General features: G+C 45.5%; 1 protein-coding gene across 5 annotated transcripts in view; it reads right to left on the reverse strand.

Annotated features, from left to right (window-relative positions):
- vti1a (vesicle transport through interaction with t-SNAREs 1A) overlaps positions 1-19340 on the reverse strand; it is a 329428-nt gene that overhangs the window by 289895 nt on the left and 20193 nt on the right. For all 5 annotated transcript variants that reach the window (XM_085994502.1, XM_085994501.1, XM_085994505.1 and 2 more), the window contains exon 2: positions 7562-7620. In XM_085994502.1, the coding sequence (XP_085850628.1) occupies positions 7562-7620 (59 nt within the window). The remainder of the gene's footprint in view (positions 1-7561; positions 7621-19340) is intronic.

A 19340-nucleotide genomic window follows, 5' to 3' on the forward strand; every position in this document is an offset into this window, starting at 1 on the left:
ATCACTCGCCAAAACCAGATTACTGTGCGAATGTTGACTCTGCCACTAAATTGTTTAACCTCTGCATTTTGAAAGAAATGTTGCCTACGCATGACTCTCCTTACATTTTGCACAAATTAAGCTACCAATTATCTACCATCTTGCTCTGTGGCTAATAAAGAAGGACAAAGCTTTAGAAAGATTTGGTTCTTTCTTTACTGAAGTTTTCCTAGGACAAGTTGATGGAACATTTAGGGAGATAAACTCATTGGCAAGAGTCACCATGAATTTGCAAAAGGAAAGTCATGCCACACCTATGCAATAGAACATTTTTGATAAAATAATCAAGGGTGTAGATAGGGGCAACTTAGATTTTAGTAAAGCATTTGACAAAATGTCACATTGAAAACTAGTTCAGAAAATTAACAGGCACATAGTATTGGCAGGTGCGTGCTGAGATGGATCGAATTGTAGCGGGGCAATATAAGCCATATTCTGTGTAAGTGATAGTATTCTAAATCATCTGCAAAAGGGTGTCAGTGGCTTCATCTCAAAGTTAGCAGATGACACCAAAATAACAGGGTGGTTAATATTGTGGAAGATGAGGACAAGCAACAGAGGGACTTGGATTGTTTGAGAAGGTGGGCTGACAATTGGCAGATGCAGTTTAATGTAGATGAGTGTGAAGTCAGGCACTTAAGAGATCCTAAATGAGGGATTATGGGAAAATACTGACTAAGACAAACCAGGAAACAAATCCAAGGGTTACTTAGTAAATAAATCCCTGAAGACATCAAGCCAATGTCTGGCTGCTATTCAGAAAGGGTTGTTAGGTTTAGAAAAGAGGAATAGAAGTTTACAGCTTATCATGTCTGCACTGGCTCTTTCCTAAATCCGAAACGAATCCCACTGCTCTGCCCTCTCCCATAGGCCTCCATCGTACTCTGCTTCAAATATTTATCCAATTTTCCCTTAAATGATGCAATTGCCTTAAGTGCTCACTGTGGCAAAGCATTCCACTGCCCCAACAACCCACTGTATGAATCTCTAACTAACCTCTATCTTCACTCTCTTTGAAATCATTTTAAATTGATGATCCCTTCTTACTGACTTCCCAACCAGCAGAAATAGGGATGAATTTTCACTTTTATCACCAGGCAGAAAATGGGTGGTAGCGGATTGGCCGAAGTTAATGGAAATAAAAATCCAGTGGGCTCTGAAACATGCGGCCAGTCCTCTACCACCCATTGTCTGCCCGGCACGAAGAGTGAAAAGTCACCCTTAGTCGTTTGCTATTCATTATCGAAACCCTTCATAATTTTAAAAACCTCTTCAGTCTCATGTTAGCCTTCTCTGATCCAGTGGAAGTAGTTCTAGTATCTCAAGTGTCTCCTCACAACTAGAGTTTCCCAATCCTGGCATCATCTTGAGAAACCTATGTTGATGAATGCTTTAATGTCCTTTTCTACAATGGGGCATCCAAAACTGAACACAGTATTATGTCTGTGCCCCAATGAATGTTTTGTACAAATTTATCATTACTCCTGTACACTATTCCTGAATTTATAAAACCTAAAATGTTGCTTGCTTTTTTTTTTTTTTTAAGTGGCTTGATCTACCTGCACTTGCACATTGTGATTTATGTACTTCACAGAATCACAGAATCCCCACAGTGCAGATAGAGGCCATTTCGGCCCATCGAGCCTGCACCGACACATATCCCACCCTATCCCCGTAACCCCACGTATTTAATCCCCTAACACTAAGGGTCAATTTATCATAGCCAAATCAACCTAACCCGCACATCTTTGGACTGTGGGAGGAAACCGGAGCACCCGGAGGAAACCCATGCAGACACAGGGTGAATGTGCAAACTCCTCTTTAGTGTCTCTCTTAATCCACACCCTTCAGCATCCTTCCACTGAATGTATATCCCCATTCCTTGTTTTAAATCTCAACATTCATTCATTCACATTAAATGATGTCTCCCCATTCCACTAATCTGTCTATAACTTCAAGTTTTTTACAGCACTTCCAAACACCTCAAGATTGTGCTCCCTATACCCAAGTCAAAATCATCTATATATACACAGAACAAAAGTGAACCCAGCACTGACTATTGGGGTTCACGACTTCGAACCTTTCTCCGCTATCCTAACTCTTTGTTTTTCTGTCCATCAACTATAATTTTGTTCCATGACACTATATTACCTCTTATTTCACACACCTGAATTTTCCTAACATGCCTCAACAAATGTCTTCTGAAAATCCATATACACCTGCCACTATATGGAGCATCAGTCAGGCTGCACCTTTGCCATTCTGCATTCGGAACCCTCATTACAGCAAAGATACAGCCGCGTTCGGAACCCTCATTACAGCAAGGATACAGCCGCGTTCGGAAAGGTGCAGGCAAGAGCTACTAGTATGACTCAGGGACCAGAGAATAAAGAAGGATAAACTCAGATAACTGGAACTCTTCTTGATGAGAAGACCAAGGGAGGATATGATGGAGCTATTGAAATAAAAACAGCTTACTGATGTAGAGGATCAGTCAGGAATATTTGATTTGGTACAGGACAGCAGAACAAGGGGATATAAGAAAATGCCAAAAAGGGGTAGGATCAGGAAGGGCAAGAAAGCATTAATTCACTGAGAAGCTCGTCGGTTTTTGGAACACTTTACCAAAGGAGGTTATATGGGCAAGCTTAGATCTCTTAAAGCTCAAATTGGGCACCTATCTTGAAAAGAAATGCATCATCGGCAACAACTGCTATGACTACAGGAAGGAAGACTAGATGGAGCTATGATCTTTTTCCAGCCTTGATATTTTCTATGTTTCTATGCCTTATGCCTTATTTATCTCTTGCTGCCAATTCCGTCCATTGGTTCTGTGGGGTGAATTTGACAATGGATAATTCCTCAGACATAGATCTAAAGCCTGAAATTCTTGCATATGCAATCAATGCAAATTTGATTTTGCTACTTTGCCAGTCTATCTAGGATCTTCCCTGGTGTTCATGGAAGGTCCATGCAGTCCAGCAATGGTAAAGCCACACAGCCGGCCTGGAGGCTTGAGATGAAAGGTCAGTCCCATCCATATCTGTACCCAAAATGTAGCACCCAGACTACAGGAAACTTTGTGTTATCCGGAGGCTAAATGTCCGGCAAGCTCGAGCCACCGGCAAAAATCAGGAGCCGTTTTGTTAGGTTTTTTTTCTTCTCGTGGCTTTTTTTTTTTCCGAACAGTCAGGCTCTGCAAAGTCTCTCTGAAGCTGTTGCTAAGCGACAGAGATGCTTCCAAGGTACAGCCGACTGTTTAGAAGCTGTTGCTAAGCAACAGTGTTTGTTGCCAGATACGGAGCTCCGTATGCTTCAACATTAACGCTGGTTTGTCCGGCAGTTTTGAGGGAATGGCAACAGTTCAGTCCCGTCGGTGCCGGATAGCACAAAGTTTCCTGTAAATACCACCAGCCGAGGTGGGTTATGCTTCCCGCAGGCAGCACCCAATAGTTGGAGGAATCACACAAAAATTCCTCCCAGGGAGAGTGGCAGTGTATTTGACAGCACCGTCATTGCTTTGGCAGTGACTACGTACATTTTTAAAAAAAGAAGGGCTGTGTGAATGGAAGCACAGTAGCTGTAATAGTAATGTTTAGTCACTGATGTATAGAAATATTGTACAATATAAATGGGATGTCAGAGTATGTGATTAGTTTTAATGAAACAAGAACACTGGGGCAGTTGCTTTGAACAGTTAGTTCAGGTGGATTTTAACAACAGGAGGAGTACATCAAAAGGGTGGTTAAGAAGTATAGTTTCCATCGGCCGCGGTGGGACCTTCCACGATTTCCAAAAAAAAGGTGTGACGTCACAGGACAGCAGGCAGGTGATTGGTTGGTGAGTATTAAGGTTTTTTTCTCTCTAACCTAGGATAGTGGTTTAAACTAGGATCAGGAAACTATAACATACTGTATTAAATTTATAGATTAATTAGTTAAACTAATTAATATAACTGTAAATAATCATTGATTAAAGACTTTAACTAATTAAATAAATAAAATAAGTCTCGACTGAGATATGGCAGGGCAGGTTGTATGTCTGGACTGCAGTATGTGGGAGTTTGTGGGCAGCGAGACTGTCCCGAGCAAACACATCTGCAGGAGATGTCTCCATCTCAAATCTCTCCAGCTCAGAGTCATTGAGCTGGAGTGCGAGTTGGAGACACTCCAACACATAAGGGAGGGGGAGAAATTTCTGGACAGTTTTATCCAGAATACAGTCACACCCCAGAGGAAAGCACAGATTCAGGAAAGGGAGGGTGTTACTGTTAGGGAGACGGGTAGCGGGATTTAGGAGAGGTTGAGAAGGAGGTCCCGCAGACACTGGTCCTGTCCAACAGGTACGATGTACTCGCTACCTGTGAGGACAAGGAGAAAGACTGCAGGGAGGACAGCCACAATACAGACCAAGGCACCACAGCTCAGAAGGCTGTCCAAAGGTGGGGGGGGGGGGGGGGCGGGGGGTGGTAGGGGGGAGGGCAGAATAAAAATGTGGTAGTGATAGGGGACTCTATAATTAGTGGGACAGATAGCATCCTCTGCAGCCAAGAACGAGAATCCCGAAGGGTGTGTTGCCTACCTGTTGCCAGGGTAAGGGATATCTCACGGCGGCTGGAGAGGAACTTGGAAAGGGAGGGTGGAAATCCAGTTGTCGTGGTCCATGTTGGAACAAACGACATAGGTAGGAACAGGGAGGAGGTCCTGCTGAAAGATTATCAGGAGTTAGGATCTAAATTAAAAAGCAGGACCTCGAGGGTAATAATCTCTGGATTATTGCCCAAGCCATGTGCAAATTGGCATAGAAACAGACAGATCAGGAGAATTAACATGTGGCTAAAGGGCTGGTGTGGGAAAGAGGGGTTCCTTTTCATGGGACACTGGCACCAGTTCTGGGACAGGAAGGAGCTGTACTGATGGGACAGGCTCCACCTGAACTGGGATGGTACCCGTGTCCTAGCGGAAAGGGTAAATAGGGAAGTGGCAAAAGCTTTAAACTAGTAAGATGGGGGGAGGGATCGACAAGAAACGTAACCAGCCTAAATATAAACAAAATAGGAAAAGAGAGCATAGGAAAGAATAAAGTAAAGGAGGACATTCATGGCAAGGGAGTAAATAGAGTTACAGAACAGAAGTCTAAAAAGATGGTTAAACATAGAGAGAGAGGAAACCCTATTAAAAATGAGCTAAACTGTCTGTACAGCAATGCACACAGTGTCCGTAATAAAACAGGGGAGCTGGAGGCAATCATATGTTGCTAGGAACCAGACATAGTAGGGATTGCTGAGACATGGCTACAGAAAAATCAGGACTGGGAATTAAACATTGCAGAGTATAATATATTTAGAAAAGATAGGGAGGGAAAAAGGGGAGGTGGAGTAGCTGTACTTATTAGGAATAACATAATGGCAGTAGAAAAAAGTGACACAGATATGAGCAAGACAAAAATAGAATCTATATGGATAGAGATAAAAGATAATAAAGGATCAATCACACTAATAGGCGTAGTCTACAGACCACCTAATAGTGGAAGGGAGGTGGAGGAAGAAATATGCAGACAAATTAGGGAAGAGTAAAAAACATAGAATAATAATAATCATGGGGGATTTCAACTACTCAGATTAATTGGACAGAAGAAATAAGTAAAGGGGATAAGGGAATGGAGTTTCGACAATGTGTACAGGACTCCTTTCTAACCCAACATATAAAAAGCCCATCAAGGAAGGATTCAATATTGGATCTAGTAATGGGGAATGAACCAGAGCAGATAAGAGAAGTAAAGGTAGGGGAACATGTAGGCAATAGTGACCATAATATAATACGCTTTAAGATGATAATTAAGAATGAGTATGACAAAAACCAGGTTAATAGATTGGAGTAAAGCTGGAACACATAGTATCAAAACTTCATGTGGGATAGAATTCCAGTTAGTTCAAAACAACTGCACTGAAAGCAACTACTTTGTACCTAGAAAAAAAAGCTTAAAAAGGAGCTGATGTAATGAACGGTCTCTAGTTTTTGTGTCTCTACTTTAATTTGATTAAGGAACACAAATATAGTTACAAATAAACAGTAGATGAGTCTTGGGATGGTACAATTTGTTTTGTGTGTGAATTTAGTAACAGTAGGTTGGAGTCTCCGCCCCCTCCCTCCCCCCTCAGTGTAACTAGCTGATAATATTTTTAAACTTTAGAAAGCAAACCTGAATCAATCCTCACTAGTTGCTGCTTGCAGTCCTACTGGGTGTGCTCGGCTTGTTCCTCAACTAAATCCATCAGCTATCTAGCAACCATCATCTATCATTCCCCTGCTCTGCCCCTCTCATTCTGTTCATTTCATTTCTCAATCTTGGCCTCAGTTCTCATCACTTTAAAGGGCTCCTGTGGCCAGCAGCTAGCATGAATTGCAACATGAACTCCAATGTTGCAATGACATTTCATGCACCACAGCACGATTATATTGTCACTCATCTTATCTCCATGTTATTTTGAAGTGGTTTAAATAAATTAAATGCTGGAAGAGAGGTGAATTAAGTAAAATAAGAACATAAGGAACATCGGAAATAGGAGCAGGAAGTAGGCCATATGGCTCCTCGAGCCTGCTCCGCCATTCAATAAGATCATGGCTGATCCTCTACCTCAATTCCACTTCCCGCCCTATCCCATATCCCGATTAAAGTGAACCACTCTTTGATCACAACACACAACTTGCTTCCAATGCTACTCGGGCATTTATTTTCCATAATTCTGTGTTTCTACCTGCGTGCCATGTTTGCCTCAACACAAAGTGAGTTAATTTCCTCCATATGCTATCGTTAGTGCAGCAGTTAATGAATTTGCACAAGTTGTGGCATCATTTTCAAACAATTTTAATTAAATAGGTTAACAATATTCAAATAGCAAAAATAGGAACTTATGAATGTATTAACCGGTTTACTAAACAAAGTACACCGAGGAAATGAAGCAAAGCAATTAACCATATGATTCTTGTTCTTAGCACCAAAAATGGCCCAACTAAATTCAACTACCTTACATCCATCTGGAACAGAACAACCTGGCTTTTATAATAGCAAAATACTGCAGATGCTGGAAATCCAAAATAACAACAGAAAATGTTGGAAAAACTCAGCAGGCCAGGCAACATCCGTGGAGAGAAAATAGAGTCAACGTTTCAGGTCAAACCCTTTGTCAAGACTCTTGACAAAGGGTTTTGATAAAGGGTTTGACCCAAAACGTTGACTCTATTTTCTCTCCACAGATGTTGCCTGGCCTGCTGAGTTTTTCCAGCATTTTCTGTTGTTAATCCAAACATAAAAGCCAGGTTAACATTAAAGATGAACTACTATGGTAGTGATTAAAATTCTCTAATTTCAGTCATTTATAATGTTTCTGTATCTATTTTAATAAAATTATATTCTGACATCTTTCACTCTCCAGATTCAAATTCAAGTAGCAATTCTTGACATGGAACGAACATGCATAAAATGTACAATACTTCAGAATACCTAATAATACAGTTCTTACCAGTTCCCGAGCTTCTTCCATCTGCTTTTCCACATTTGCAACCATACATTTCTTGTCATCTAGAGAATAAACAAATGAACAAGCATTCCACAACACATTAGATAGAAAATAATAAATTTTCCAAAAGGATTAATACAAGATATTTAGACGGCATTGGTTGAACAATGTCACCTATTTTAACATTTAAATTTGATATATGGGAGGATACCCAATGGGTAACTGTGGAATACCATTTTATCCCATAAGTTATAAATACAAGTTGTTGTTGCTGCAAGTAAAGATAGCATAATTTGCAAGTGACTATAAGAGCTGATTTTATATGCTCAGTTTAGAAAGTTATTTCTTTAAATTAAAACTTGGGGGGGAAAAATTCGATATTGACCATTTTGGGGCGCTAACTTTAGTGCCGGCGACCACAAAATTGAGTTTTAGCGCCCAAGAGGGAAGTGGAGCACTACACACTTCTCTTAGGGCGCTAACGTCAGAGAGTGGGGCGCTACCTTCAGAGCACTAATTAAGTTCCGGCACTGTCAATTAGAAAGTCGTCAGACAGACTGGCGCCTTCCAGTTCTTAAAGGGGCGGTTTCATCGTGCTGCTTGTGAACTGCCTCACTCTGATCATTGCTGCTTGTGAACTGGGCCCGTAAGGAGCTGCAAGCCTTCACTCAAAGAAGTCTTGGCTGATCAGAGGCCCAGAGAGAGAGCGCTCGGCGGTTCAGCGACCACACTTTGGAGGCTCTGGTCGCGGCTGTGGAACGCCGACGGGCGGTGCTCTTCCCAGACACTGGCAGGAGGCCATTGCCACAGGCCTTTAGGAGGATGTGGAGGGTGATAACCCAGGAGGTGTCGGCCAGAAGTGTGGTCCACAGAACTCTCACCCAGTGCCGGAAGAAATTCAACGACCTCACTCGGGTGGTCAGGGTGAGTACATGCTTCAAAAACCTGTACATGCCACCATCTCAACCTTACTCTGTGCACACACTGTGTAAACCGCCACATCCCCAACACTCACCCACCAACTATGCCCATCTACTAAAAGTCACATCCACATCTCACGCCTTGCATACATTAACAGCTATTCAACTATGGTAGGCACATCTGCCAAACACACAGCTGCACACTCACCCACGCTTTTTTTCTTGCAGGGCAAGCTTGCTCACAACAGGAGGGAGCAGCAACACACGGGAGGCGGCGAGGCGGACCTGCACCCCCTTACAGACCTGGAGGAGTGAGTGGTGTGCATCATTGGGGCCCAGGTCATGGGCGCTGTGGCCAGAGACATTGACCCCCTTGGGGACAACAATGCTATGTTCATCACCTCTCCCTCTTCTCTCATTCCACTTTCCCCTCACACCACAAACCTTTCCCACTTTCCAACTAAGTATACTGTCTTCATTCCTTGCTCCCTTCCTGCCCCCTCCCCTGACCGTAACCCCACTCTTGTGCCTTTATGCTTTCAGATATTCAGCCACCAGCTGACCAGCCTGTCCCTCAGCCTCCCAGTGGCAGTGACACGGGAGAGGAGGAGGAAGAACAAGCCAGAGCCTCACTGCCTGTGTCTCCCGAAGGTGCTAGGTCCGATAATGAGGTGACGCGGTCGCTGGAGGGGAGCCTAGTAGATGGGTCTGATGTGGGTGAAACTCCGGGACCCAGCGCGCTGCAGCAACGCCATGGGGAAAGGGAAGCTTGGGAGCCATCTCCCCAGAGGGTGAGCTTGTGCGTGAGTTCTGCTGCACAGGACTCAGATGAGGACGTCGATGGGGAGGCGTTGACCAGATGGGCGATGGGCATGCACACCAAGCTTGTGGGTGCAATGACAAGGATGCCCAAGAGCATGGATGCACTGGCAAGGAGCGTGGAGGAGTCCGCCTCCAACACTGCACTCAGCTCTGCTCACACCATCGAGCCCATCCTTGGCAGTTTTCAAAGGATGGTTGACTCACAAGAGAGACCGTGGAGACCCAGACCTCAAGCCACGTGTAATGGGTGAGGTGGCAGCATCTATTGCAGCACAGGCCGAAGCAATGCAATGGCTTAGTGCTGTAATGGAGTCAGTGGCTTCTGGCATCCAGTCTCAGACTGCTCTCATGCAGTCTCAGATTGATGCCACACAAGCGCTGACTGCTACCATCGTCGCTGGGTCACCCACAGTCCCCCGGGGATCTCTCAGTGCTGCAACAAGCCAGCAATCTGTGCTCGAACAGATTGCTCCGGATGCGGAGGTTCTGCCCCGGGGGAGTGGCAGTGTGTCGGTCGAGCAGGAAGGTGCTGTCCTCTCTCAGGATGACAACATTCCTGCTCCCATCACTGCCACTCTGCCATTGCACTTGTCGCAGCCTGTAACCCAGCCATCCCAGACTGCTGCCGCCTATGCTGAGATGGTGCAGTCTGCAGCCAGGCCTTCCAGGCCCAGAGCTGGTCGAGTGCGTCCTGCAAGGCCATCTGCGGTCTCTGGCTCCCAGACTCAGCAGCCTTGCTGCAGCCACTGGGGCCACATTTTGGAGGAGCAGCAGGGTTGGGAGGGGGGAATTCCAAAGGGGAGGGAACTAATTGAAGATGGGGGAGTAAAGAATACTTTAGTAGCAAATGGGGGCTGACGTAAGAAAACTACTAGGCACTTGGTCTAAGTATTAAACAAGGCTTTAATCAACTGTTTTTCAACATGGCGATCTAGTTGTGTCCTTCACTAGTTCCTGTTAAAGAATGTCCTGAGCAAGCTGGGCCCATGCCCGAGTATTTATACTCTCCCTGGACAGCGCCACCAGCAGGCCGCCCAGTATCATTTCATAAGTTATTTCCACATGAATGACAAGGTTCATGTCAGGGGTAGTGTGTGTTAGTGGGCCAGATATTCTGATCCCTACAGGTATGTACGCGCAGTGTACACACCCGTAGGGACATCGGAAATGCCAGTTTCAGGCATGCAAAGCACATGCGCTGAAAACTGGCATTTCCGATCTGTCAAGAATGCTCTTGACAGATCGGACACCTGCCCTGGAGCAGGGCCTCTGCGGGCGGATAGTTCCGCTTTCTGGAGAACCTCCGCCCACAGAAAACCCGTAGAAATCTTACGCCTGGTAAAAACAGGCGTAAGGCCTGCTTTTACCAGCATAAGATTTGAAAAAAGTTTTTAAAAAAATTTCAATCATTTAAAAATACTTTTTAAAAAGGTACGTTTATTTTTAGCCCCGTAAAAAACTTTAATTATTTTTTTTCAAAAAATCAATTTTTTGTTTAAAATATAATTTATTGTAATTTCAACTAATTTTAAAAGTGATTTTTTAAAAATGTATTTAATGTTTTACAGTGTTTTTGGGGTGATCTCCATTCATATATTTGACAGGTCTATCTGTCAAGTGTATGAAGTGAGATTCCCTTCTTTGATTGGCTCCCCATGGCCCACGTGATCCCAGGGACGCTTGCGAACTTCATGCGCCTCTGGGATACGTGGGCCCTGCACATTTCGAGTTGGAGGGGCCCAGGAGCGGAAGTGTTCGGACCTCGGGAGCCCTGAAGTAAGTCCATAGATTTTTTTCCAGATCGGAAGCCTCTGCACGCAGGAAGCCTCCGATCGGAAAATACGGCCCAATAAATTGATGTGTTTGTAAATATATTGTTGTGTTTGTGAACAAATAGTTATGCTCGTAAATAAATGTGTGTGTTTGGTAACAAATAGTTCCGTTTGATAAGAAAGAGTTGTGTTTGTTGATAAATGGTTGTGTTTGTTTATGAATAGTTGTGTTTGATAATGGCCCAGAAATTCCAGAACGGGGCTTGCAGCGCGTGCAAGCCCCGTATTTACACTTACCCCGCGCTACTGCCGATCAGCTCCAGGGACGCCTGGAATTGGTGTTTCCAGAAGAAGAATCCCGGGCAGCGTATGACGTCACGCCGCCCAGGAGTGCAGCCAGCGCGAAGTCAGGAGCGTGCAGTGCAAGTGAGACACGCCCCTTGAGGTCTCAGTTTCACTGGACACGCCCCCAATGTTTCTGTCAAGCTGCTAACCATTTTTACATGCAAAGCAGCAGTTTAAATAGGTTTTTGGAAGTTTTTTGAAGATTTTGGTAACTTTCATAAACTTTTTAAAATGTTTACATTATTTTGAGTAATCTGAAGTAGTTTTAAACAGAATTAAAGCAATTTAAAGACTTTTAAAAGCCCTAAAAGAATTTTTAAAATTCCATTTATTTATTTAGCAATGTCGTCGTCATACGTGTCTTCACACTGTTCCCTTTGGGGAACTGTATGAAGTGGTGGAAGGATTTATGGCCATGATTAACGCTCATTCCGTGACCGTAACCATCTTTGAACCAGGCATTAGGGCGGGTAGTCCTATGGCGGGAGGGTTTTACGGGCTCCCACAAGCTATACAAGGAGGGGGGGCCACCCACACCCACGGACGCAAATATCCCACTGGATGTCAACCCAGAATTTAGAGCCGGAGCTCCGACTCCACTTGCCGGGACTGTCTGGAGCGGGGTTCGAAACCCTACCCTGATCTGGCCCAGCGGCGGGGATCCTACCGCTATGACAAAGGCCCAATCCGATTAGCAACGTGAAATGGCAGCATAGGGCTCCAGTCACGGGGAGGGAAAAGGCGCAGGAAACGTATGGGTGTCACCTTTTGTGCGGAGTGGGCCTTTTGCGTAGCAGTAAGCATCCCCGCCGCTGGGCCAGAAGGAGTAGGGTTTTGAACCCCACTCCAGACAGTCCCGGCAAGTGGAGTCGGAGTTCCAACTTTAAATTCTGGGTGGACATCCAGCGGGATACTTGCGTCCGTGGGTGTTGGTGGCCCCCCCCCCCCCTCAGATGGGTTGTGGGAGCCCGTAAAACCCTCGCGCCATCGGACTAACCACCCTAATGGCTGGTTCAAAGATGGTTACGGTCACGGAATGAGCGTTAATCACGGCCATAAATCCTTCCACCACTTCATACAGTTCCCCAAAGGGAACAGTGTGAGGATACGTACGATGATGACCTCTTGCGCAATGCACCTCCTTGGACCCTCAGTCGCAGATGCGAGGGGGCAAGTCGTGCAATTGTTAAATTTTTCATTTTATTGACATGTAAAATGTTGGCCCAGTAATTCCCTTCCAACTGCGCGAGTACGGTCGGGGTACTTACGCATCCGGCTGGATGAAATGCCGGTTTTCAGCATGCACAGTGCATGTGGGGAAAACCGGCATTTCCTGTCCTCTGAACGAAGGGGTTCAGAGGCAGAACGCGTGCGACTGCACAGGCAGCGCGTGCGCAGTATAATTCGCCGCTTTCATTAATGCTTTCAGTGAGGTCAAGTCATTACAACTTACACATGAAAAAAGCATGGGTACAGTTGCTCCAGAGGAAGATATTTATTATCGTGGAGCTTCTGAAAGTATGTATGTCTGTATATATTCCTTTGCGTGTTATGTATATATTCCTTTACTTATGTGTATGAATGTATTATTTAATTATGACTTTCAGAGAAAGTAACTTATTGGAAAATCATACTTAAAAACATACATTCATACACATTAGTAAAGGAATATAAAACATACATACATATACGTAAAGGAATATATGTGGACATACATACATAACTCATTCTCACATTCCATTCACACAGCCACAGTTGCTCCTTCTACCTACCGTTCTGAAAACCCGTTTGAAAAAAAAAAAAATTAAAGTTTAAAACTTACTTAAAATAACTTCCCTCCCTTTCCCAAACCTAAATATTGCATTTCATAAGCTCCTCCATAAAATATATCTCCTTCCCCAGCCAATGAACAACTTTACACTTGCTCTTTTCACGTGTAAGTTCTAGGGACTTACCCTCACTGAATCCATCAGTGAAATCTACAAAGTTCACTGTGCAAGCGCTGCCTGTGCAGTCGCACGCGCTGTGAATAGACCTCGGGTCTGGAAATGCCGGTGTTCCCCGCATGCGCTGTTCCTGCTGAACGCCGGCATTTCCAACGGCCAGATGCGTGAGTAACCCGACCGTACTCACGCTTCTGGCCTGGAATTTCTGGCCCAATAAATTGTTAATTTGACGTTGCACATTTTGTGATGCTTTTCATTTGACCTGGTGCTAGAGATTGCGAGCTGGATGTAATGATGTGGTTGTGCTGCACTACATCATTGATTGGAAGCGCTGTCGAATGAGGAGCTCACGCACGGCCCTCACAGAAACAAGATCGAGTGCCTCCCTCCTCCGTTGCTGCTGCACCTCACCCTCCTCTTCATCCTCCTCCTCCGCCTCGTCCTCCTCCTCCTGAGGTGGGCCTCCAATCCCTGGTGGCAATGGCTGGGCCCTCAGAATGGCCAGGTTGTACCGCATGCAGCACACAACGATGAAAAGGGAGACTTGATCGGGGTGTACTGCAGGGCTCCTCCAGAGCGGTCAAGGCTGCGGAACCATTGTTTTAGCACCCCGATAGGCTGTTCGATCAGGTTCCTGGTGGCGGTATGGCTCTCATTGTATGCGTGCTGAGCAGGAGTGTTAGGGTTGCGGAGGGGTGTCATCAGCCAGGTGGTGAGTGGACCACCCTCGTCTCCGAGCAGCCAGTCGCGAGCTTCATGTGGTGGGTGGAACAGTGCTGGGACACGGGTCTGTCGCAGGATGAATGCATCGTGGCTGCTGCTAGGATAGCAGGCATTGACGGTAGGGTTGCGAAGGGGTGGAAAGTTTCCGGTAAATTTCTGGAAATTTTCCACGGGACGTTTAACTTGGGAATTTTGCCCAAAAAAGCACATGCTAGCATAATTTTTTTTTGTATTTCTTTCATTTTTTTCCCCCCACAGGTCCTCTCTTAAAATTACTAAGAGATGGAATCTTAATTATTAAGGAATTTCTTAATCAATATATGTTTATCTTCTTACTTGGCTTGTTTTAATAATTACAAGTTTTGTGTGTGACTGTGAACAAATGTGTCCTGATTGGTTGGATGAGTGGATGAGCGATTAGCTCCCTCTATTGGTGATGTAGTGTCGTGCGTGCACAGGTCATGCTTCCATCACATGGAGCATCAGGAAAAATTTACTCACCCTGTTGCAATCATGCTGATCGACCGCAGTTCGACACAGAGACGAATGCCCTTTATTTCTCTGCATAGAACAATGCCACGTTTACCGTCGGATGTGTGGAAGCATTTTACCCCAGGCATTAAAGATGGAAAGACTGTGTACATGTGCAAACACTGTACAAAGCCATATGTAAAGAATGCCACAAAGATGCAGCAGCATTTATCCAAATGCAACAACTTCATTCAAAGCTCACAGCAGTCAGCCCAGAGTTCCTCGGCTTCCATTCAAGATGATGGTTCACATTCAGCATCAGGCTCCTTATCATCAGCAACTCCTGGCCCACTTGGAAGGTTCTTTGATACAATGGATAACCATAGCCAGAAGAATGCAGAGGAGTGCCTTGCTCGAGCTGTATATGCGACAGGCTCATCCCTCATGCTCACAGCCAATGTGTACTGGAAGAGATTTTTCAATGTTATTCGCCCTGCATACTGTCCTCCCACCAGACATGCTTTGTCTACTTATTTGCTGGAGGCTGAGTATAACAGAGTCCAAGGAAAGCTCAAAGAAACGATAGAGATGGCAGACTGTGTTGCAGTTATCTCAGATGGGTGGTCAAATGTACGAGGGGAGGGCATCATAAACTACATCGTCTTCACTCCTCTCCCAGTGTTCTTCAAGAGCACAGACATGAAGGACAACAGACACACAGGCACATACATTGCTGATGAGCTGAAAGTGGTCATCAACGATCTTGGATCACAAAAGGTCTTTGCAGTAGTTACTGACAATGCTGCGAATATGAAGGCTGCATGGGCTCAAGTGGAGGAGGCCTACCCTCATATTACATCTATTGGGTGCGCAGCTCATAGGCTCAACCTGCTCCTTAAGGACATCATGGGTTTGAGAACAAGGAGCCAAGCAAGTTGTTAAGTATGTCAGGGGAAAACAGGTAGTTGCAGCAACCTACCACTCCAAGCAAACGACAAAGAACAAGAACACCACACTGAAGCTGCCCAGCAACACTAGATGGGGTGGCGTTGTCATAATGTACAACAGCCTTCTGGAGGGTAAGGAGTCTCTGCAAGAAATGGCAATATCCCAGTCTGGGGATATGGAAACCACCATCAAGAAAATACTGCTGGATGATGTGTTTTGGGAGAGAGCGGTTAGCAGCCTTAAACTACTCTCACCAGTAACATCTGCAATTGCTCAGATTGAAGGAGATGACGCTGTCTTGTCAGATGTTCTTGTGCTTTTTGCTGATTTAAAAGAACAAATCAGCATTGCCCTACCCACATCCCTGCTGCTCAAAGCAGAGGAGAAGGCAATTGTTCAATTCATACAGACACGTCAAGAATTTTGTGTCAAGCCGATTTATGCTGCAGCATACATGCTGGACCCAAAGCATGTTGGGAGACCAATACTTTCTGGAGAACAGATCAACAGCGCTTACAGTGTGATTTCCACCCTCTCACGCCACCTCAGTCTGGACATGGGCAAAGTTCTGGGAAGTCTGGCAAAGTTCTTTACCAAGCAAGGTCTTTGGAATGGGGACGGGATATGGGAATCATGCAAGCATATCAGTGCACATACCTGGTGGAAGGGACTTTGTGCATCTGAGGCCCTGTCACCTATTGCATCGGTGATACTCCAAATCCCACCTTCATCAGCGGCCTCTGAACGAAACTGGTCACTTTTTGGGAATACGCATACAAAGGTGCGCAACAGGCTGACTAACGAGAGTGGAGAAACTGGTGGCTATCCGGGCGAACCTACAACTTATTGGAGCCAGATACAGAAGTGTCCACCACACAGCTAGACACTGACACAGAGGAGGAAATGGACACGTCAGAGCCAGAGTCAGAGAATCAGGAGGAGCAATGATGAGTAGAAGACTCAGACAAAATAAGGACAAATTACAGGCTAAATAAGCCGACGCTCTTTTTATTTTATTTTAGATGGGTCTTTTTTGTGGGGGTTCAATAAAGTTCAAAATTATAACCTAAATAAAGTTTTGAAAGCCTGTTTTTATTTGTATGGAACAGTATGTCTATTTTGATGACAAAGATAATATAAGGGTCAGAGACAAAAACCATCAGTGTACAAAAAAAACTCAAAATTCCCATAAATTCCCAAGGAAAGTTTCTTTTAAAAATTCCCGGAATTTTGCAACCCTAATTGACAGTGAGGATGAGCTGTCTGTGGTCGCACACCAACTGAACGTTCAGAGAGTGGTAGTCTTTGCGGTTACGGAACACCTCTGCATTATGATGAGGTGCCCGCAATGGCATCCTGAACCATGGGGAAGCCCAAAATCCTTGCAAAGCCTCATGAACATTCGTCCTGCTTCTCTCTGGTGATGGGGAATGAGATGTACTCCCTTCTCTGTCTATAGAGAGCATCTGTTACCTCCCGGATGCAGCAATGGATGACGAACTGCGAAATCTTTGCAATATCCCCTGGCGAAGCCTGGAAGGAGCCGCTGGCGTAGAAATTGAGAGCGACTGTGACCTTCACTGCCACGGAGAGAGACGGCCTGGTCCTGAGCCGAGGCTGGAGGTCTGGCTGCAGGAGGTGGCAGAACTCTGACCACCTCCTTGCTGAAGCGGTGCCTTCTAAGACACTACTCCTCAGAGATGAATGTAGGAGGAGTGCTCCCGGAAAACCCTGGGAGGGCAAGGCCTCCTGTTGAGAGGTCCTCCTCCTACCTCTGGCCACATTTGGCAATCTCTGTCTCTGCAGCCGCTGCCTCCGATGTAGTTGCCGGATAAGGTGGTGTGCCAGTACAGCCCCCATAAATGAGAGATAAAAGGACGTAGAAATGTTCTGAGCAATACAAGTGAAGAAACTGTGAGGAGAACAGCAACAAAGCAAAAATGGAGAAAATGTGAACACAGCCAAAATGCTATCTTGACAAGCCAGCAATGAATCTGGCCTCCCAATGAACCGGTAAGTGATCCCTTTAACTAGCGCCCCGGGAACAGCAATCCCAGGTATCAACGCATGCTATTTCTGTCATTCTCAGCGCCAGGCGGTAAGGCAGGGGAAGCGACTGAATTTTGCATCTGGGGCGCTAACGGGGCGTTGCACACTCATTGACATCACGGTCTCGCTAGTGTTAGCTCTGGCACTGGAATCGCCGCGCCTGGGCGATAAGCTCTTAGCGCCCCGCCTGGGCACTAACAGGAGGCGCTAAGGTACCGAATTTCTAGCCCTTGGAGTCTCCAACCCGCGAAAGGAATACGCACCTACCTAATGGTGGCGAGGCTGCGAAAACTTGCGGTCTGACGCTGCGTGGAGGTGGTCAGCTAATGACTCACAGATCCCAGGGACGCAGGCAGTGTGGAAGCGTACCTGGGATTACATGGGCATGGTCCTCCAATCACAAAATAGAATTCCATTTTACATAAGGATATAAGAAATAGGAGCAGGAGTAGGCCATTTGGCCCTTCGAGCCTGCTCCACCATTCAATAAGATCATGGCTGATCTTCTATCTCATCTCCACTTTCCTGCACTATCCCCATATCCCTCGATTCCCTTAATATTCAAAAATCTATCGATTTCTGTCTTGAATATACTCAACGACTGAGCCTCCACAGCCCTCTGGGGTAGAGAATTCCAAAGATTCACCACCTCTGAGTGAAGAAATTTCTCCTCATCTCAGTCCTAAATGGCCGAGCCCTTATTCTGAGACTGTGACCCCTAGTTCCAGACTCCCCAGCCAGGGGAAACATCCTCCCTGCATCTACCCCCTCTCAAGCCCTGTAAGAATTTTGTACGTTTCAATGAGATCACCTCTCATTCTTCTAAACTCTAGAGAACATAGGCCTAGTCTGCTCAATCTCTCCTCATAGGACAATCCCCCATCCCAGGAATCAGTCTGGTGAACCTTCGCTGCACTCCCTCTATGGCAAGTATATCCTTCCTTAGGTAAGGAGACCAAAACTGTACACAATACTCCAGGTGTGGTCTCACCGGGGCCCGATATAATTGCAGTAAGACGTCTTTATTCTTATACTCAAATCCTCTTGTAATAAAGGCCAACATACCATTTGCCTTCCTAATTGCTTGCTGTACCTGCATGTTAACTTTCAGTGATTCGTGTACAAGGACAGCCAGGTCCCTCTGTACACCAACATTTCCCAATCTCTCACCATTTAAAAAATACTCTGCTTTTCTATTTTTCCTACCAAAGTGGATAACTTCACATTTCTTCACATTATATTCCATTTCCATTACCAACAGCTACTGTCCAAAAAAATGCAAGCAGTGATTATGATCTGAAATTGTTGAACTCAAACGATAAAGTGCTGTTCGTCGAGCTTCATTAGCACAGTGTAGGAGGCCAAATACAGAGAGGCCAGAGTGGGAGACGGGGGGGGGGGGGGGGGGGGGGGGGAGAATTTAAATGACAGGCAACCGGAGGCTCAGGGTCATGCTTGTGGCCTGAATGGAGGTGTTCCGCAAAGCGATCACCCAATTTGTGTTTGATCTCCCCAATGTAGAGGAAACCGCGTCATGAGCAGCGAATATAGTACACTAAATTGAAAGAAGTACAAGTAAATCATCTTTTCACCTGGAAAGAGCGTATTGGGCCCTAAAGGGTGGGAAGGAAGGAAGTAAAAGGGCAGGTGTTGCATCTCCTGTGCTTGCACAGGAAGGTGTCGTGGGAAGGGGAGGGGAGCGATTGAAGAGTGGACCAGGGTGTCATGGAGGGAACTGTCCCATCAGAATCCTGAAAGGGGAGGGGAAGATGTGTTTGGTGGTGGC

This window comes from Somniosus microcephalus, chromosome 8, assembly GCF_052327205.1.
Source record: "Somniosus microcephalus isolate GS21.2 chromosome 8, FLI_Smic_1.0, whole genome shotgun sequence".
Classification (NCBI taxonomy): domain Eukaryota; kingdom Metazoa; phylum Chordata; class Chondrichthyes; order Squaliformes; family Somniosidae; genus Somniosus; species Somniosus microcephalus.